Source organism: Emydura macquarii, unplaced genomic scaffold (genome assembly GCF_026122565.2).
Source record: "Emydura macquarii macquarii isolate MOO-44397 ecotype Brisbane River unplaced genomic scaffold, CSIRO-AGI_Emac_v2 contig_2432, whole genome shotgun sequence".
NCBI classification, from domain to species: Eukaryota; Metazoa; Chordata; order Testudines; family Chelidae; genus Emydura; species Emydura macquarii.
Window position 1 is genome coordinate 180,115 of NW_027132569.1, and position 17,288 is coordinate 197,402.

Below are 17,288 nucleotides of genomic sequence, written 5' to 3' on the forward strand. Positions count from 1 at the left end.
TCACCTACCCACTCCTGTAATAGACCTCTAACCTTTGGCTGTGTTACTGAAGTTCTCAAATCATGATTTAAAGACTTCAAGTTTCAAAGAATCCATCATTTACACCAGTTTAAACTTTCAAGTGACCCATGCCCCATGGTGCAGAGGAAGGCAAAAAAGCCACCAGGGTCTCTGCCAGTCTGACCCAGGGCAGAATTCCTTCCTGATCCCAAATATGGTGATCAGTTTAGACCCTCAATATGTGGAAAAGACCCCCCCCCCCCCCCCCCCCCCCCCCCCCCCAAGCCAGACACCTGGGAAAGAATTCTCTGTAATAACTCAGAGCCCTCCCCATCTAGTGTCCTATCACCAGCCATTGGTGATAGTTGCTGGTAGCAGTTGCAGATCGGACATACTATTGTAGGCAGTCTCATCATATCACCCCTTCCATAAACTTACTAAGTTCAGTCTTGAAGACATTGTAACTGGTTGGCTCATCCCTTAAGGGCTGGAGGCCCTTGAGCTAGGCAACCCTGAGTACTGAAGAGGCGCACCTGAGTTGGATCAGATGATTCCTTTTTAAGAGCAGCAGGGAGAGATGGGGAAACTTGGGAAATTGCAAGGTGTGAGAGAGGCTCCTGTAGGGGAAAACCCTGACACCGGGGGAGCTTGAGGACTGGAACCCAGGGAGTAGGAGGCTGCTGTGGGAAAACTTGAACAGGATTTGGGCCTAGATGTTTTGGGGCCACTGCCAGAAGGCTGAGCACCAAACAGGAAGAGCTGAGAGGATGGGCTGTGAGAACAGATTGGGACAGAACTACAGGACACCAGGACTAAGTATGGACTTTTATGTGGTGATGGACCTTATTTTTGACCCTTAGGACTGTTAAGAACTATTTTTGCTATGAAACCAGCCCCAGACAGGGGTAGTGGTAACACAGAGATAAACTTGTGTGCAATTCTTAAGGGGCCCTGAAGAGGGGGAAACAGAGGTGGCATGCTGCAGAGTGACCTCTGGCCAGGAGGGAGTAGTCAGGAAGCAGCTGACCCTGTAATAGCCTTGCAAGTTTGACTTAAACCTTGAGCACTTGAAATAAACCTGGGTTTGAGTTTGACATGCATTTGTGATCTGTCACCGGTTCATTAAGACTCTTTTTGTGTCTGCAACTTGTCCATCAAAGCTTTCTGCAAACATTTTCTTTGCTTTCTTTAGATATCTATACAATTTGTAGGTTGTTTGTTTGTGGGTGAATTTCAGGTTTCAGTGGTACATTTTGAGCTGAACTTCGCACTGCTGTAGTGCAGATGCTGTGATCACTGAATACTGCCCTTGTGGAGTTGAAGTGCTACCTACTAAAACTACTGATATGGGATGGAGTTTTATTAACAGTGATCTGTAAAATGTCTCTATTTTCAGGTAGGTAAATGGCAGAATGGAAGTCAAAAGGAGGTAGGAGTCGTAACGCAGAATGTTGATGAGGTGGTGATCAGTATACTGGGACTTAGCTGTGTGCAGTACATAGTTCTTTGCTCGAAGGATTATTTACTAATGATAATCTATGAAGAATGTTCTACACCATACACTCCAGATACATTTCCTTTTGGTCTCATTTATATTTCTCCTCCCAGCATTATTATTTTGCAGGTAAGATGTGACAAAATAGTGATTGAGGATTGTCACTTAATCATTTCAAATGTTAGATGGTTTACCTCCCTTCCACTGTCCTCAATCATATGGGCATACTAAAACCACAATGCAGGAGCATGAAGAGCTCATACTGGCGATACAAAGTACCTCACACTGAGGACAGAAGGCGCCTACTGTATATTTGCACTATGTTCCCATCATAAGGTTCCATTTAGCTTTGATCATTTAATTATGTATAACGTGATTAGATCGATCATTGTTCTGGATGTGCTGTATGCTTTAAATATTCATGCCTTTTTAAAAATTACATCTAAATAATCAGGCTGCCTTCCCAATCCAATTTTAACAGCTTGAATTTATCACTATGGACAAAATACAGCATCAGAGTTAACACATTCTTCTTACGAACACTACCTTTCATAATTCTGTAACTGGAGTATGTATATAGTGAGTTTCTAGGTGGGATATTTATAGTTGAGGCTGTAAGATGGTTTGTACTTTAACCTATTGTCATTTGCTCATATAACTGAACAAACTATTTGTAGTAAGCAAATTACTGGCAAATGTTGCTTCGTCTCCTGACAGGCTTTGATTTTTATGAAGTGCTTCATTGTTCTAAATTTGTTCAAATACTTCATCCACCCACATTTCAGCCGATAGATGGGCTGAGAATTTTGTTTAGTGCATGTGTCTGCTATTGGTGACAGGATAACTTGGTGTTGCTTCTCTTCTTTGATTGGTTGAGTGTAGCTAATCAGAGGGGGTGCCATGATCATATCACTGGCCCTTTGATTCTCTCTGGCGAGGGTGAGAGCAGTTTGTGGAGATAGGAGAAGCCAGGCTGGCTGGTTTAGGGAAACTTGAAGAGATTTTAAACTTTTTCCTTTTTTGGCCACTTGAGTCAGGCCTTGCCTGAAACATAACTAATGGACAAATAGTTTATTGTAATGTTACGGGCTGGAGACAGATTTAAAACGAATACTCTGAGCACGTTGCCATGAAGTGTGGATGTGTAGTCCCTGCCATGAAGCGTGCAGCAATATTTTTGTGTGGCCTAATTTTATAGCTCTGTATCCAGGCTCTGGCTTGAGGTTTTGCATGGTCCCTATCTGTGATGGGTCCAATCCTGTGCCTTTTTAATCTCGTTGAACTGCATTGGCAATGGGTCTTTGACCTAGGGGGTCTTTGACCTAGAAGCATTGTTTTCCCTTTGGGAGCGGTATTTGCTGAGCAGTACAGTACAGCGATATTTTCATTTATGTACCAAAGTTATTTATTGAATATAGTGGTTTCCAATATTTTATCACCATTCACGGTGGTCACTGTCGCAGACAAATTTGTAATTGTGGCATGAATGTGAGTGTACAGTCCCCTCATACACCTTCATTGTCATGGCTCTGGTCAGTTCTTCTGCTGAATTATGAAGTTTTTTATACAGAACAATAGTTCATATATACCCAGGTATTTTGTTTTCAATTGACGGTCTCTAATTTACTGTCAACATTCACCACAGTGACTGCCATGCAATAACGGTAGAGTGAATGTGTGCACTCAGTCCTAGTTGAGAGGGCGTGGCTAGATCCCTATAAGAGCCGTTCACCAAGGCTCTGCCTCTGGCATCTGGAGAACATTTTGTCAGATTGTTGCTTTGTTGTGTTATGAGGAATTGATCTATTTTTATCTGTCTTTTACTGGGCATCTGCACACAGTGAACAAGTGAAGCAGCGTTCTTTTAGACCCTGTGCAAAAACCAGGGGACAGTCCTAATATAAGGACCCAAGTTCACAGCTTCCCTGTTGCAATGTGGCACTTTTGCTGGCACACTATCATGATCTGCTGCAAAGAAATATTCTTCTTGGGAGAACTGACTGGGAAAATCCAGAAGTTGGCTAAGTAGATGCTGGCTACGGACTCAAAATTTGTTTTCTATACACCTTTGGTACGAACAATACTTTTTACGTTGTGAACATACAAATTGCTTTCTAATTTGCTGAAATGTTCATGAATATGTTCTTCCCACTATGGCTCTAATAATTCAAAATTTTCAAAAAAGTTTCACCTTTTGGGTTATTTTCTAACCAAAAATGATTTTCTTGTATATCATTTGGTCAGCCATTTTTTGATGAGAGATGAGTGAATAATAAATTATAACACAAATATTGATCTTTTTCTGAACAGTTCTATGAGACAGATGGGGTTTGAATATTAATATTTGGTGGCATGGAAATAGCCCTCATGGAGAACTACATGGCTTTTAAAATATATATATATATCAGAAAGATCCTTGTACATCTACCTCTATCTATATATTTATCAAATTCCATTATCAAAGGAAATTCTGATGATAAATATCCCCCACCTCCATTTAATAGTGGAAGAAAAGACACATGATATCTCTTTACACATCCCACCACCATTGCAGAGTTTGTTAGGTGTCTGTTCTCCCATGGTTGAATGAAGGAGCAATATATTTGCATGTAAATAATCTCAAAGGTGGTAATTTCAAAAGTAATCTTTCTTCCTTTTGATAGTACGCCAATGGGGGATGATCAACACCATCCTTCCTAAGTAGTCAGAGTCTTTCTCTCAAATACATTAATGGAAACAAGCTTTATCAATAAACTCTCTTTGCACATTGCTTTCTATATAAGATTTCTAAGGGCTTTTACATTCAGCTGCTAAACTGAATTAAAATACTATTGGTGAAGATGTTATGGTTGCCATCTCCTCATCTGTGAATATCCTCTTGTACTGTAAATTGTTCTCCTTGCTCTTTTTCCTGACTCAGAGATATATAAAATATATTTTTTTCATTCAGCTGTTTTATTTATGACATCAGGATTAAACAGAGGCCTTATATTTGCTTTGTACAGTAAAGCAGTATTGCTGGGAGGCTTTTTAACATGGTAGAATTTTAGAGGTCATCAGCTGGGTATTGTCAAGGATCCAGATCTGGGTCTTAGTTTAAAGTAAAGTGGTATTCAAAATACTTTCAATTTTGTTCTTTTCTGGTATTTCCTAGCAATCTAGAATGTTGAGTTTTTAAAGATTTCAACAATATCCTCATCTACCTCAGAATATCTCTGGAACATTTGTGGTATCAGTGTTAGGATAAGTAAATTGCCTGGAAAAATTAGGAACTCACATTCTTCCCATATTGCAAACCGGGGAGGCAGGTTGATCTTGCTCAGTCCATCTGGGTTTAATCTACTGATTTTTACAGTGTTTCAGCCCAGTGACCTGCTGGATATGTGAATGGAACATATTTTAAAGTGCTCAATAAAATATACACTGTCTTATTTGTAATGACTCATTTAATATACATATATAAATATGCACAGAGAGCAAGAGAGAGATCAGGTATTATATTAACGCTAAAGGTTGCTGTGCTATATTGGAAAACAGTATTGTTTGCATTATACATCATGATCTTGTAACAAATCTGTCATTGTATAGAATGGCTGAAGAGTTCAGGATATGAGGCTTCTTATTACTGGCATTGTATAATCAGGACTTTTTGTGTAGATTGTGTTTCATCAGATTTTTGGGAGGAAAGATAACTACATATCTCTTTGTAAGCTATTTATAATCTAACTGTATAACACAGTATTTGCTATTTTTAGACAACATTAAAGATAATAATATTTAACAAAAGATTGGTGAATCTATAGAGAATCTTCTATTAGCAGCATGGCAGCTTCCCCTGAAAATGCAAGTATAACATGTTCCGCAAGTGGACTACAAAATGGGAAAAAAGAATGGATAATAACAACTTGCTTAAAAAAAAAGTTTGGCACTGAAGGGACCTGGCATTTAAAGAAATTACTGGTGGAACACTGAAAACAAAGCAAGCAGCAACCGTGTTTCAGTCATGAAGTCTTCAATATTGAACTGTAAAATAAATGTCAGAATGAGTGCAGTAACTAGTAGCAAAACCTTAGTCACTAAAAACCAAAATCTTCCATGATCTCACTCTGTTGACTTCAGCAGAGTTACATTGGGGGCATATTTGGCCCAGTGAGTTTTCTCCTTTCCGATGATTCTTCAGGAGCTTTGAGTGGTATATAATTGCCAAGTATTAATAATGCTTTACATGTTATAACATTAACTAACTCTTCCTCTCAACTCTCCTGGGAGGCAAATATGTAAATATTGTTATCATTATTATCCCTAATGAGCTGACTGGAAACCTGAGGAAGAGGGGTGAAGTGACTTGCTCAAATTCACAGAGTAAGTCTATAACACAACTGGGATTAGAACTCAGAACTAGAGCTGGTTGAAATTTTTCATCAGAGTGATTGTCTGATGAAAAATGCTGTTTGCGAAACTGAAAATTTCCTCCCTCGCTGCCTGCCTGGCAGGCTCTTGTCAATTTAGCTTCTTGCCAGTGAGAATGATAAAAGTTGTCCTGGAGCTTTGCCAAGGCAGACTGTCTGGATACTCAACCTCCCCAGACAATGCGCCCAGAGTCCCAGCTGTCTGCCTCTCCAGTTCCCAGAGTTGGGGAGGAGGCAGGAAGGGCTGAGCCTGTGGCCTTTCTGCTCTCCAGCGCTCAGTGCTGCTTAGAGACAGAGCGGCTGAAAGTGACAAGAGCCTTCCTGGCGAGAAGCTGAAAAATTCCGTTTTGGTTCTCCCAAACCAGATTTTTTTTTTTTTTTTTTTTTTGTTGAAAGCCCTTCAAGAATGTTGTGTTTATACCATTTTTGTTGTGGTTTGGGATGCCTTTTTTCTTTTTTCCTCAAAATCATGAAATTTTTCACTGGAAAGGATTTCCATTTTTCATCCAGCTCTACTCAGAACTTCTCAGTTCTCCCAACCCAGTGCTTTTTCTTCTACAGTGCGACATGGCCTAGTCTACTGTGTATTATGTTTCCCTTTGGTTTCAGTTGTACATGTAATACAGGATTCTTTCAGCTTCTCCTTTTCTCTTCCAATGATGCCAATACCAACATTTGTGAAGAGGAATTGTTGCCCTGATGGAAACATCTGTGTGAAAAATTTCCACATTCTGGGAAGAGACTAGAAAGCATTCTTCTTTCCCAAACAGCAACTCCAAACAGCTTTTGGGGACGTGAATCCTATGAATTCACTTCCACTTGCTATTTTAATCTTCAGAATTCTTCACAGTATGTATGATTAAAGTGAAGTAACAAAGAAATGTTTGTATACTTTGACTTGTTAAGCATCACAAGATCCTAAAAGAAAACAGAAGTGAGTATTATTGGAACACTAGGCCTCTTGATTGAGTTCAGATGCTATTAATTACATATATTAGCCAAAAGCACTGTAAATGTGATTTAGCCTACTGTATTAGACTTTTAAGTTCTGCTTCACACTTGGAGCAGTAAGTCTCTTATTTCCGTTTACCCTGTCAGTGTCTACTGTACACTATATGAAAAGAGCAGCTTATAGCTGCAATGAAGACCACGTCTTTTCTGAGGAAAGTCGGTAAACCTTTAAGTCTTCCATTTGCTTGAGAGATGTCCAATTTCAGGTGTGTAAGTGGGCTCCTGAATTTACAGTGGGAGCCACAGTAGTATAGATACAATAAAGCTGAAACTAGCATCCTAGAATTCCATTTCTCAAAAAGAAAATACTGTAGGAAGAGGGCCCTGGCATCTAGATTGCTGTTACAGATGTCCTTCAAATAGGTCAGGTGGAGGTAGGAAGGAAAACTGGTCCATAGGTAAAGGAAGTGGTCCAGGAGAATGAAGTACATTGTGGGGAGTGGAGACTAGTATGTGTGTGTGTGTGTAAGGATCAGAGTAAAAGTTCCTGGAAATGAATGATATGCCAAGAATTTAAGACAGTGCTTGGTACTAAGAGACCCCTGGACATACACCCACCGGGAGTGTTGCATTCACCAGTGCAATCAAGTTATTTAACCATTTATTTATTTTACTTAACCAGCTGCTTGAAGGAGGAATAAACATTTTTTTTTACTGTGAATATGAATCTGTTCTCCAGCATAAAGCAAATCCATTGTAGTGATACTTTTTTCCTACCCAACCACTCCATTGAATTTTGTAATTGGACCAAGCGTAGGTCCAGAATGGCTTATATGGGTATAGAGAATTTTGAGGAAGGCTGAATGGTAACGACCATTCATTATAAATGATAGGATGTAATTTGGGGATATTCAGTGCAATGTTTTATTGTATGAGACGAAATGCAGTGCAATATCATTTAGGCAAATACAAACATGCATATTAGTAAAATACACAAATGATTTCTTTTACATAGAATCATGAAATTAGTGGACCTTTGGCCTAAACAGGTTGGCATTTGGGTAGGAAGTGGATTTAGGCCTTAGATGGTAGTTACATTTGGGTTAATTATGGATTTACTATTACTATAGTGGGTGCACATTAACACAAAGGCATTGTAAACATTATACTGTTGTCATATTATTTACTATACTCTTGTTAAAAGTGTTGGTTTTGTATATTTGAAACTTGTAAAAGTGCTTAGAGCCTAGGACGGGCTTGATTAGAGATCGAAGTCAATAAATTTAGCCTAAAAGTTTCAAAGTTGAGTGCTTTAAAGTTAGGCTCTTAAGTCCTTATTTAGACATCTAAATTAAAAAATGCACTTTTCAGAAGTGGGAAACATGCAAAAATTCCACAGGGATCTGCAGGTTTGGGGAAGGTCTGAAGGCCATAAGAAGAAATTGGGAGTTGTTGCAGGGAAGGAAATGCAGAAGGAAGGGAGGAGAGTCTCAGACAGGGAAAGGGAAAAGAAACTGAGAAAGGACTTGGAGAAGGCAGAAATAGCAGTGGTTCTAACAGGGAATATATTTTCCCATCGAGTGATGCTGAAAGTGGCTTCATTTTAATAAAAGATTTTGTTACTATGTAAAAGCCATATTCTATCCTTGATCATTGTTGGAGTTACCTTGTAGATTGGGGCTGGGAGGGGGGGGGGGGGTCTGTAACCATAAATGTATTTCTTAGCCCATGAGTCATAATTAAAATAGAAATTTGGCATACTCCAGCACCCCTACTGCAGACTATCACGTTGGGGAGGAGTGGCTGTAGCAGAGTGTGGATTAGCTATGATGATTGATTAGTCTCTTATACAATCGCCTAATTGTACTGTGACAGTGAGCTAAAATAATTCTAATTCATATGCCTTGGCAACTGCTCTTACCATAAATTATCTGATTATGAGTGTAAATTCTGCCCCTTAAATAAAACTGTGGCTCATTCCATGTGGTTTTGTCTGTGATGTCGATATATGTGTGCTTTTTGTGGCAATGACTTTAATTCTGAGAGGGAAGTGGATGCAATAGAAGGCAGTGTTTCTGCACAAAGTGGAGTCTGTTCCTTTATTTATGCTGTCCTGGGGTGTCAGGCTGTGCAAGTGAAAGGCTCAGAAAAAATAATCCCTTCTAATCACCACCTGCTGCCTTACAGAGTGAGTTGTTAGAAATATATTAATTAAATTACAGCTACTGGGGAATCTGTTGGAATCAGAAGTCCTGCGTTCAGTCACAGTGGCAGTGTGTGATCATCGAGCTACACTAATGTTCCGGCTTATTAGTGACTTTCCTCATACAAATGCTGTATTGAAACTTAGGAAAGTTTCATTTATGAAAATGAGGGGTTTGGGGGGGAAGGGGTGACATTCACTTGCTTTCTTCTGCTAAATGAGAAAAAAAATGTAGAAATATATGGCAATACCTGATTTAAGATCTTTCTTAGCATCATATCTCATGATGTTTATATTTTCCTGAAGTAGATCTTTTGGAAGGGTAAAGGGTGTAGTCTGCTTTTTGTTGGTATGAAGTTTCAAAAACCACTGTGTTCCTGAAAGCATGTGAGCAGCCTTGCTTCATTCCTAGATGCTCTGAAAACCCAGGCTGTGCTGCTTTGAAGTCCAAAGTTCTTGTCAGTGAGTGAATGTGTACTTGTAATACGTCCCTGCATGCCATACAATGTGCTGTAGAGCCCTGCTTACTCGTACCCAGTTTGACTGAAACTCCTCTTTATCCAAATCGTGGTGATGGCCGTGAAGGAGGCAGCATGTCTTGCAGGAAAGAGTGAAAAACTGGGAATTGGCACGTTTAATCTGAATTTGCTTTGTGATCATGGGCAAATCCAGTTCACCTGTCTCTGTGTAAATTGCCCCATCCATTAGTGTTGCTAATGATGCTGACCTATCAATGGTTTTAGGGTTTACTAGATAATTTTTGTACAGAGCTTTAAATATTCAGTGCTGTATCAGTAAGTAGAGAAATAGAGAGCTATTAGGAGTAGTAGTAGTGCTAGGGCCCCATTGTGCTCGGCACTGTACAAACATACAATGAAGAGATGATTTTTGCCCCTGAAAGTTTATAGTCTAAATATGGGTATGTCTACACTGCAATATGATGTGCTATGGAAGGTGTACAAACGTACCTGAGCTAGCTTTAATCTAGCTATGTTGGGTATCAGTAGCAGAGAAACCACGGTAGTGTGGGCTAGCCACACCTATAATTACCCAGGATTCCAGGTGGGTTTGTATGTACGGTGTGTGTGCATATGTATGCACTAAGCACTAAGGGCTTCTAATTTTAAGTTTTAACTGAAAAACACTGATAAAACACTCCTGATTTAAAAAAAAAAGAAAAGAAATCAGAGTTTATCCAATAAACACCAGAAATGGTTACTTGTATCTAAAGGGTTCTGTACACTTAGCAGTAATGTGGACCACGGGATTGTGATTTCTAAAGCACACTGACAAGTTGCGTATTAATTGGTCCACATTAGTCCCTTCTGATGTGCACAAATAGTTCCTTAGTGTGCTTTAATGTAGTGCTGTTTGACACAGTACTATGTTAAAGTGCACTAAGGAATATTGCAAAGAGATTACTCATTGTAGTAAATACTGTAATATATACTATAATATACATTGCTCATTACAGTATAAACTAAGACAGAGCCTTGAAACCCTTCATATTTTGGACATCTACATACAACTAAAAAATAAACCCTGAAAAATGAAATTAATAAACACCAAAACCCAGAAATCTTAGTTGTTCCTTCTCCTCAACTCCCAGTTACACAGTTGCTTTTCTTGATTATTTGAACCCCTCTTTATCACTGTGGTTTTTCTGTTGATGAGGTCGCTGCGGTGGTTAAATGCCTTCACAGAGGTAAGGCAGCAGGCGTTGACAAGATTCGCCCAGAGCTGTTGAAATCACTGGACAAAGTTGGGGTGCCGTGGTTAATGTGCCTCTTCAGTGTTGCATGGAAGGCGGGTGCAGTACCTTGGGATTGGCAAACCAAGGTGGTGGTCCCGATCTTTAAGAAAGGAGACCAGAGGGTGTGTTCCAACTACAGGGTGATCACATGTCTCCGTCTTCCCAGCAAAGCCTATGCCAGGGTGTTGGAGAAGAGGCTATGCCCATTAGTTGCACCTTGGATTCAGGAGAAACAATACAGTTTCTGTCCCAGACATGGAACAACGGACCAACTCTTTGCTCTCTCTCACTGATACTCGAGGGTTGTGGGAATTTGCTAACCTGGTCTACCTTTATTTTGTAGGCCTGGAGAAGTCTTATAACTGCATTCCCCGAGATGTCCTGTGGGAAGTGCTGTGGGAGTATGAGGTGCCACTGCTGCTGCATACTGTCTGGTCCCTCTGTTCCCAGAGCGTGAATTGTGTCCGTATTCTTGCAATTTAGTTGAGTTCATTCAAGGTGGGCGTTGGATTCCTCCCAGGCTGCGTCCTGTCCCCACTTCTGTTCATAATATTAATGGACAGGATATCAAGATGCAGCCATGTTGGGGAGTGTATCCAGCATGGGGACTTGGTGGCATGGTGGCATCTCTGCTGTTTGCAGATGATGATGTCCTTCTTGTTTCTTCAAAATTTCCAAGTTTCCTTTTAGAAATCAGAATCATTTGGGGTTTAAGAGGAAGATGCGGCATGTGCCATCAGTGCATGATGATTCAAGTGCCAGGAATGAAATGTTCAGCTAACCTAAAAGGGAAGGGCAAAGTGATCTTAAATCCAAGAACACTAATCTTCCTAATGTACTTGGGCACATTTTTCAAAGCATCATTACATAGTTATGTTCCAGAAAAATACATGTGGTATCTGAAGAGAGAATTACAATCTTTCTGTGTTTTGAATGTAAGTATCCTCTAGGACATCTCTTTAGTGTCTGTAAGAATGAGTAGAAAGAGCAGAACATGTGGTGTAATTAATAGCAGGGCAGGATTCATAATATTAGCTTTATGAAAGACAAGTAGGATAAGTGAAATGTATTTTCCTGGGGCTAGTCTGCGAGAATATCCACACCCATGATTAATCTAGCTTCTGGAAGTCACAATTTCATCACTGAAAAAAAGCAGAAAAAGATGTCAATGAATAATAAGGGCACACTTCAACATCCACTGAAGTCAATGGCAATATTTCCTATGACTTCCAAGGGCAATGGATTAGACCCTAAAGGGTCGTATTAATGTTTTGAAGTCATTAAGAACTTGATTTTGCCATATTGTGTTTGTAGGGATGGGGTTATCCCATTACTTGTGCCACTAATTGGTGTGTGTTTACACAGGTGGTTAGATACAACTTAGTAAGATTGGTGATTTGGCTTATAATTTGTGGTTTGCTGTTATAATATGAATGTATGCCGTAGTCGTCTTTTACTTTCTTAGATTTATATACAGTGTGCCTGTATATCCATGCAATATTATTTTAAGAGACATTATATATGTGGTATGTATTAGAGGTCCACTAGTCATGCAAGTTTTGGCACTATTATTATTTAACATTTGCATATAGTATAGCACCATAGGCATTTATGGTGATTTACAGAGAAAGTAAAAGATTGGTTCCTGCCTCAAAGAGCTTACAGTCTGAGCTTGGGTTACAGTAACCTGACTCTGCAGGGAATACTTGCAGGCAGTGCTTAATTTGTAATGAAAGAGGTGCCGGGGCTCAAGCAATTCTCTTTACTTTCAAAGCAGAGGTGGCAAACCTAGAGGTACCAGGGCAATGAAGTGCCAAGCCCAAGCTCAGCCCTGGCAAGCCCTGGCACAAATTGAGCATTTCTTGCAGGGACTGGTAGAGCACCAAGTGCTGCAGATCTTATTAGAGTTTTGGATGTACAGCAGAGTAGGTTGTGTGAATGCCATCCACCCAGGTCCCCAGTGGTTGTGTGGGTATGAGCTGATGTTTTTTGATACGGCTAGAATCTAAACTCAGACTGATTGTAGGAGTTTGTGGGTTCCGGTTAAAGGATTTGCAGAACACTAATGTTTGCCTTGAAACAGATGTTGAATAGGTTACTTGGAATGCTGGGTTAGTGCACTAGCACTTCACCTCTGGAGAACTGATTGCATCACACAGCTACTTAATTTATCGTTATTGGCAGCCCCTGCTCAGAAAAGACCTCTTACCACCGCAGGTCAGGCCTAGGGACTTGGCCTGTCTCTAAGCTTTGCTTGCATGTGCTCAAGGGAGTATATGTATTTCCTCAATTTCATATACATCAAATTCATAACAAATATTTTAATTAGATCAAAATTCAAGAGAAATATTTGTCTGTAGAAATCTGAGATGTTTGACATTTCTCTACCTACAGGTACTCAGAAGTCTGATTTCAGACAACTCTATTAAATAGAACAGTAAAGAGTATCCTACCTTTTCACAGGAAACAGGATTCAGTGTCAGGGTGGTATGAATTTGGTAGCCTTGCTTTAATGCCCAAGGGAAAGCAATCCATGTTAAAGAGCTGTCCTCTCCAAACATAAATAGTGTGGCACGGTTTGGTACAACTGGCCAGTCTTTTTTTGAAGTAAAGCCAAGAACTTGGTGGTTAAGGAATCTGAATCATCTCCCTCTCTCTTTCCAGAGATGGTGTTTCTGCAAGATAAGACTAAGGTCAATTTCAGGGCAGTGCATGAAGATGAAATTTCCACCACTGCACTTGTGAAGTCTTCACATTTGTAGCCCTGTCTGTCCATTCACTTTCCCAACATGACCAAAACAAAGTTTTCTCTTTCTGATGGGACGTTACGGATGTGGTGCCTCTGTATCCCACAGATTGTAACTAGAGATGACTCAGACGCAGAGCTCTGGATCTGAAAGCCCTTGAATATCACAAAAGTTATGGTTTGGGTCCAGGTGTTTCACTTTTAATGTCAGGTCCTTACATTCACCCAAATGGCCAGATTTATTTATTTTTTTCTTAAGTTCAATTTTTGGTTCCATTGAAGTGAGTGGCTTCAGTAGAGCCAGGACTTAGCCCAGGAAGCCCTATTTCGTAGCTTATAACTGTTTTGATCCTCCTCCTAGTTCTGGTAGAATATCAATTTTTGGCAATGAAAATAATAGGTTGCTTGTAGATGCCAGCTACCTTTCCCAGCATCATCTTGATATGAGTTCTGAATGTGCTGTTCTTTCTTGCTACTTACCTATGCACATATTTTATTGAGATGTTCACAGGCAAATAATTCTTTTGTTCATTGTCTTTTACAGAGACGAGTCAAAGACGTGATATCTCCAATTGTTTTTGAAGTGGCATACAATCTCATGGAACATGTGATGGGGAAGGACGAGAAGGAACTACCTGCTCTCAAGCCCATTCTCCGCTGGAAGAAGGGAGAGAAGATAGCTCAGAGAAATCAGGTCAGGGCCTGATGGCTTTTTTTCTCTCTTCAGAATGAATCTGTTCCAAGTAAAGGAGAGTGTGCTATCTATTCTGAAATGGCAACTGAATAAACTGATGAAGTGATTGCAGATCTAGAAATGTTACTGTTGTCACAGCTTGTCTCCTTGCCTAAATCATTCCATTACTTGAATTCAGATTTTAGGTTGTGCTGGGTAAGTGTATGCTGCCAGAGAGAAATTTGTCCATGCTAAGGTCCTTTTTTGTGAAACGTTCTTAGCATTGCTAATCACAGTGCAGCTCTACCATGTTATATAGACCTGTTCTGAGCAAGTTTAGATAACATGGGGGCGGTGTGAGCTCCTTTCTCCCATTCCAGCCCCTTTATGCTGCGTAAAAGAGATGGAATGGTGAAAACAGGCTCTGAAAGCCTTGGTTCCTGCCAGGGGAGGATTTCCCCACCCTCCCCCCTGCACAGGCAGCACAGAAAGACAGCTGTAAGGCTGCCCTCTGAAAACCCTCTTACAAGCCCTGGGAGTTGAGGGGCGTGTCTGAAATGAGGCTGCAGCTGGCAGCACTGTGGAAATTCCAGGGAGGCTATAATTTAGACACAACTTCAGAGCTGTCTAAATTATGCTGGGAGTCTCTTCAGCCCTCAAAGCAGCCTGGGATTGGGAGAGTGCAAAAATCACTTAAAGCTGTTAACTTAAACTCCTGTTGGACTGTGCGTTCTGTGCTGCACCTGCTAGTGGAGCAGCACCATATCTCCCCTTTGGTACTTAAAACACTAGCAACCACTATTAATAGCTGCTCCCCCAATTGTTATCCCTGGCTGTGTTGCATTGGTTTGGCAGCGGTGGAACTTCTTTCAGAAAAAGTCAAATGTAGCCATAGACTGGTAGGGCCCAATCCTTCTCCCATTCAGTGCAACAGGACTTTTGACAGTAACCTCACTGGAACCAGAGAAGCTCCTTAATTTTCAGACATGTTTTCTTTAGAAAGCACAGAGGCTCTAAAAAAAAATCGTCATAGAGTTACACTCTGAATCATCTGGCATTTATTATGAATGTAAAACGCTTGTTTTATCTGGAAGCCTCTCAGCATTTTAAGCATTTACCAATGGATTGTCAGATCTGCATTTTAACCTATTATTTAAAAGTTTATCACAAACTATATATTCAGTGATGAATGTCTCTCTATTGTCATGCATAAAGTTCCCTTCTGACTAATAATAATAATGATATGGTTTTGAAGTTTTCATGATGCTCAAATCTGCAGGCACCTGAGTGCCTCTCACCTGAAAGTTAACTGAAACTAAAATATTCAAAGTTACGTTCTTTGATTTGCATAAATGTGTGTTTTGATTTGATCTTGCATTTGGCCTTTACCTCTTGTGTTATGGATGTGCAGTATTCAGAGCGGTACATTTTACTTTGAAACGTTAATTTAAAACATTGAATTAAATCCAGGGTTATTTAGAATTAAGAGTGTGTGTGTGCATGTGTGTGTATTGTACTCTTGCAGGTATAAGATGGGAGTTAGTTGCATAGCAGGGAACCCTTACACGTACAGTGTGGCTGAAAACTGAATCCTTTATGTAAGTTACACTTTTTTTAAACTTGCATTTAACCTGAGACGGTCAAGTGTAAGCCTGGGAGTCACGGTGTCAGATCGATATTAAAATAGCTAGATATAGACATTATGAAACACAGAAAGGAAAAACCTTCTGAGAATTTCCCTGCCTTTTTTCCCCCTTCCAAATTACAGAAGAAAACAAGAAAGCTAATTTAACCGTCCCTTCCCATGTGCCTTCCAGATGTTGGATCTCTTAATTAAGGAAGACAAGGATTTGAAGCTGGGGCTAATAAATGCGGCTGAATTTCAGATCTGCTAACTGTCAGTTTCAGTGATAAAATCCTGACTGAATAGCCTCTGGGAATATCAGTATAACTTCAAAAAGTTGTATCATGTCCCAATTACAAATGATCTTTGAAAACCAAGTAGGATAATAGTAAGGGTAATATCAATCTAATCTAATGAAAGGACCTACATTTTCAAAGGAATTAGTGACTTTGGGTTCCTCAACTTTTGGGAGTCCAACCTGAGACATGTTGAAGACCACAATTTTCAGAAGGTGGATACTCAGCACTTTCTGAAAATCAGGACCCTTAACAAGTTGGGCGCACACAAACTTGAAGCATCCAAAATCACTGTCAGTTTTGAAAATGTAGGCCAATGGGGTGTGTGTGTGTGTGATATTGGTACCAATCACTGCAGTAATTAGACACTGTATGGCCAGTGATCTGTGCTTTTCAAAAATCCTGGATAAAATCATCATGATTCTGTCAGCCTAGTCAGAACTGGCATTTTCAAATGGAAGATTTTACAACTGTCATTTTAAAATGACATTTTCAATTGTTGTTTTCTAATCAGTACAGATGACTGTTTTTTGTGAATAAATGTGTAAGTAGAGCTGGGCAAAACTTTGCACCCAAAATGTTTTTCAGCAAAAAATGCAGATTTGGCAGCACAAAAACATTTTGTGAATTCTTGTCAATTTTGCTAAATTGTGTGCTTGAAAAAAAAACCAACATAAAAAAATCTGCAATGTCAAAATGTGTCATTTTTTCTTTTTAAAATTACTTTGGTTTAGAAATTTCCTTTAATTTTATTTCAAAAATAAAAATGCTTGAAATCTAAATTAAAATTTTCATTTGACCCCAAGTGATTTTTTTCTGACACTTTGATTCACTGAAAATGTTGGGTTTTTAAAAATGTTTTCAGTGCCACCTGAAATAATTATTTTAATTGCCAGCAAAGTGGAAAACTTATTTGCCCAGCTCTGTGCATAAGTAAACAAAGGAATTGGGTGTAGTGAAATGGTGGGGCGGGGGAGAGATGATTGGAAGCAGAGAGCGAGAAGGAGGTTCCAACTTCCATCTTTGAGAAATCTACTTTGTTTCTGCTAGTTGATCTGTCTGATGCCACAGATCATTGGAAACATGTGGTGGATTTGTGTATTCATCCAGATTTGTATTTAATCAGATTAGGGAATTT

At 39.7% G+C, this 17,288-nt stretch overlaps 1 protein-coding gene across 1 annotated transcript in view; it reads left to right on the plus strand.

Annotated features, from left to right (window-relative positions):
- The window catches only part of ITGA9 (integrin subunit alpha 9), a 272,113-nt gene that overhangs the window by 123,787 nt on the left and 131,038 nt on the right, over positions 1 to 17,288 (plus strand). The window contains exon 16 of the mRNA XM_067562457.1: positions 14,102 to 14,251. Within this exon, the coding sequence (XP_067418558.1) occupies positions 14,102 to 14,251 (150 nt within the window). The remainder of the gene's footprint in view (positions 1 to 14,101; positions 14,252 to 17,288) is intronic.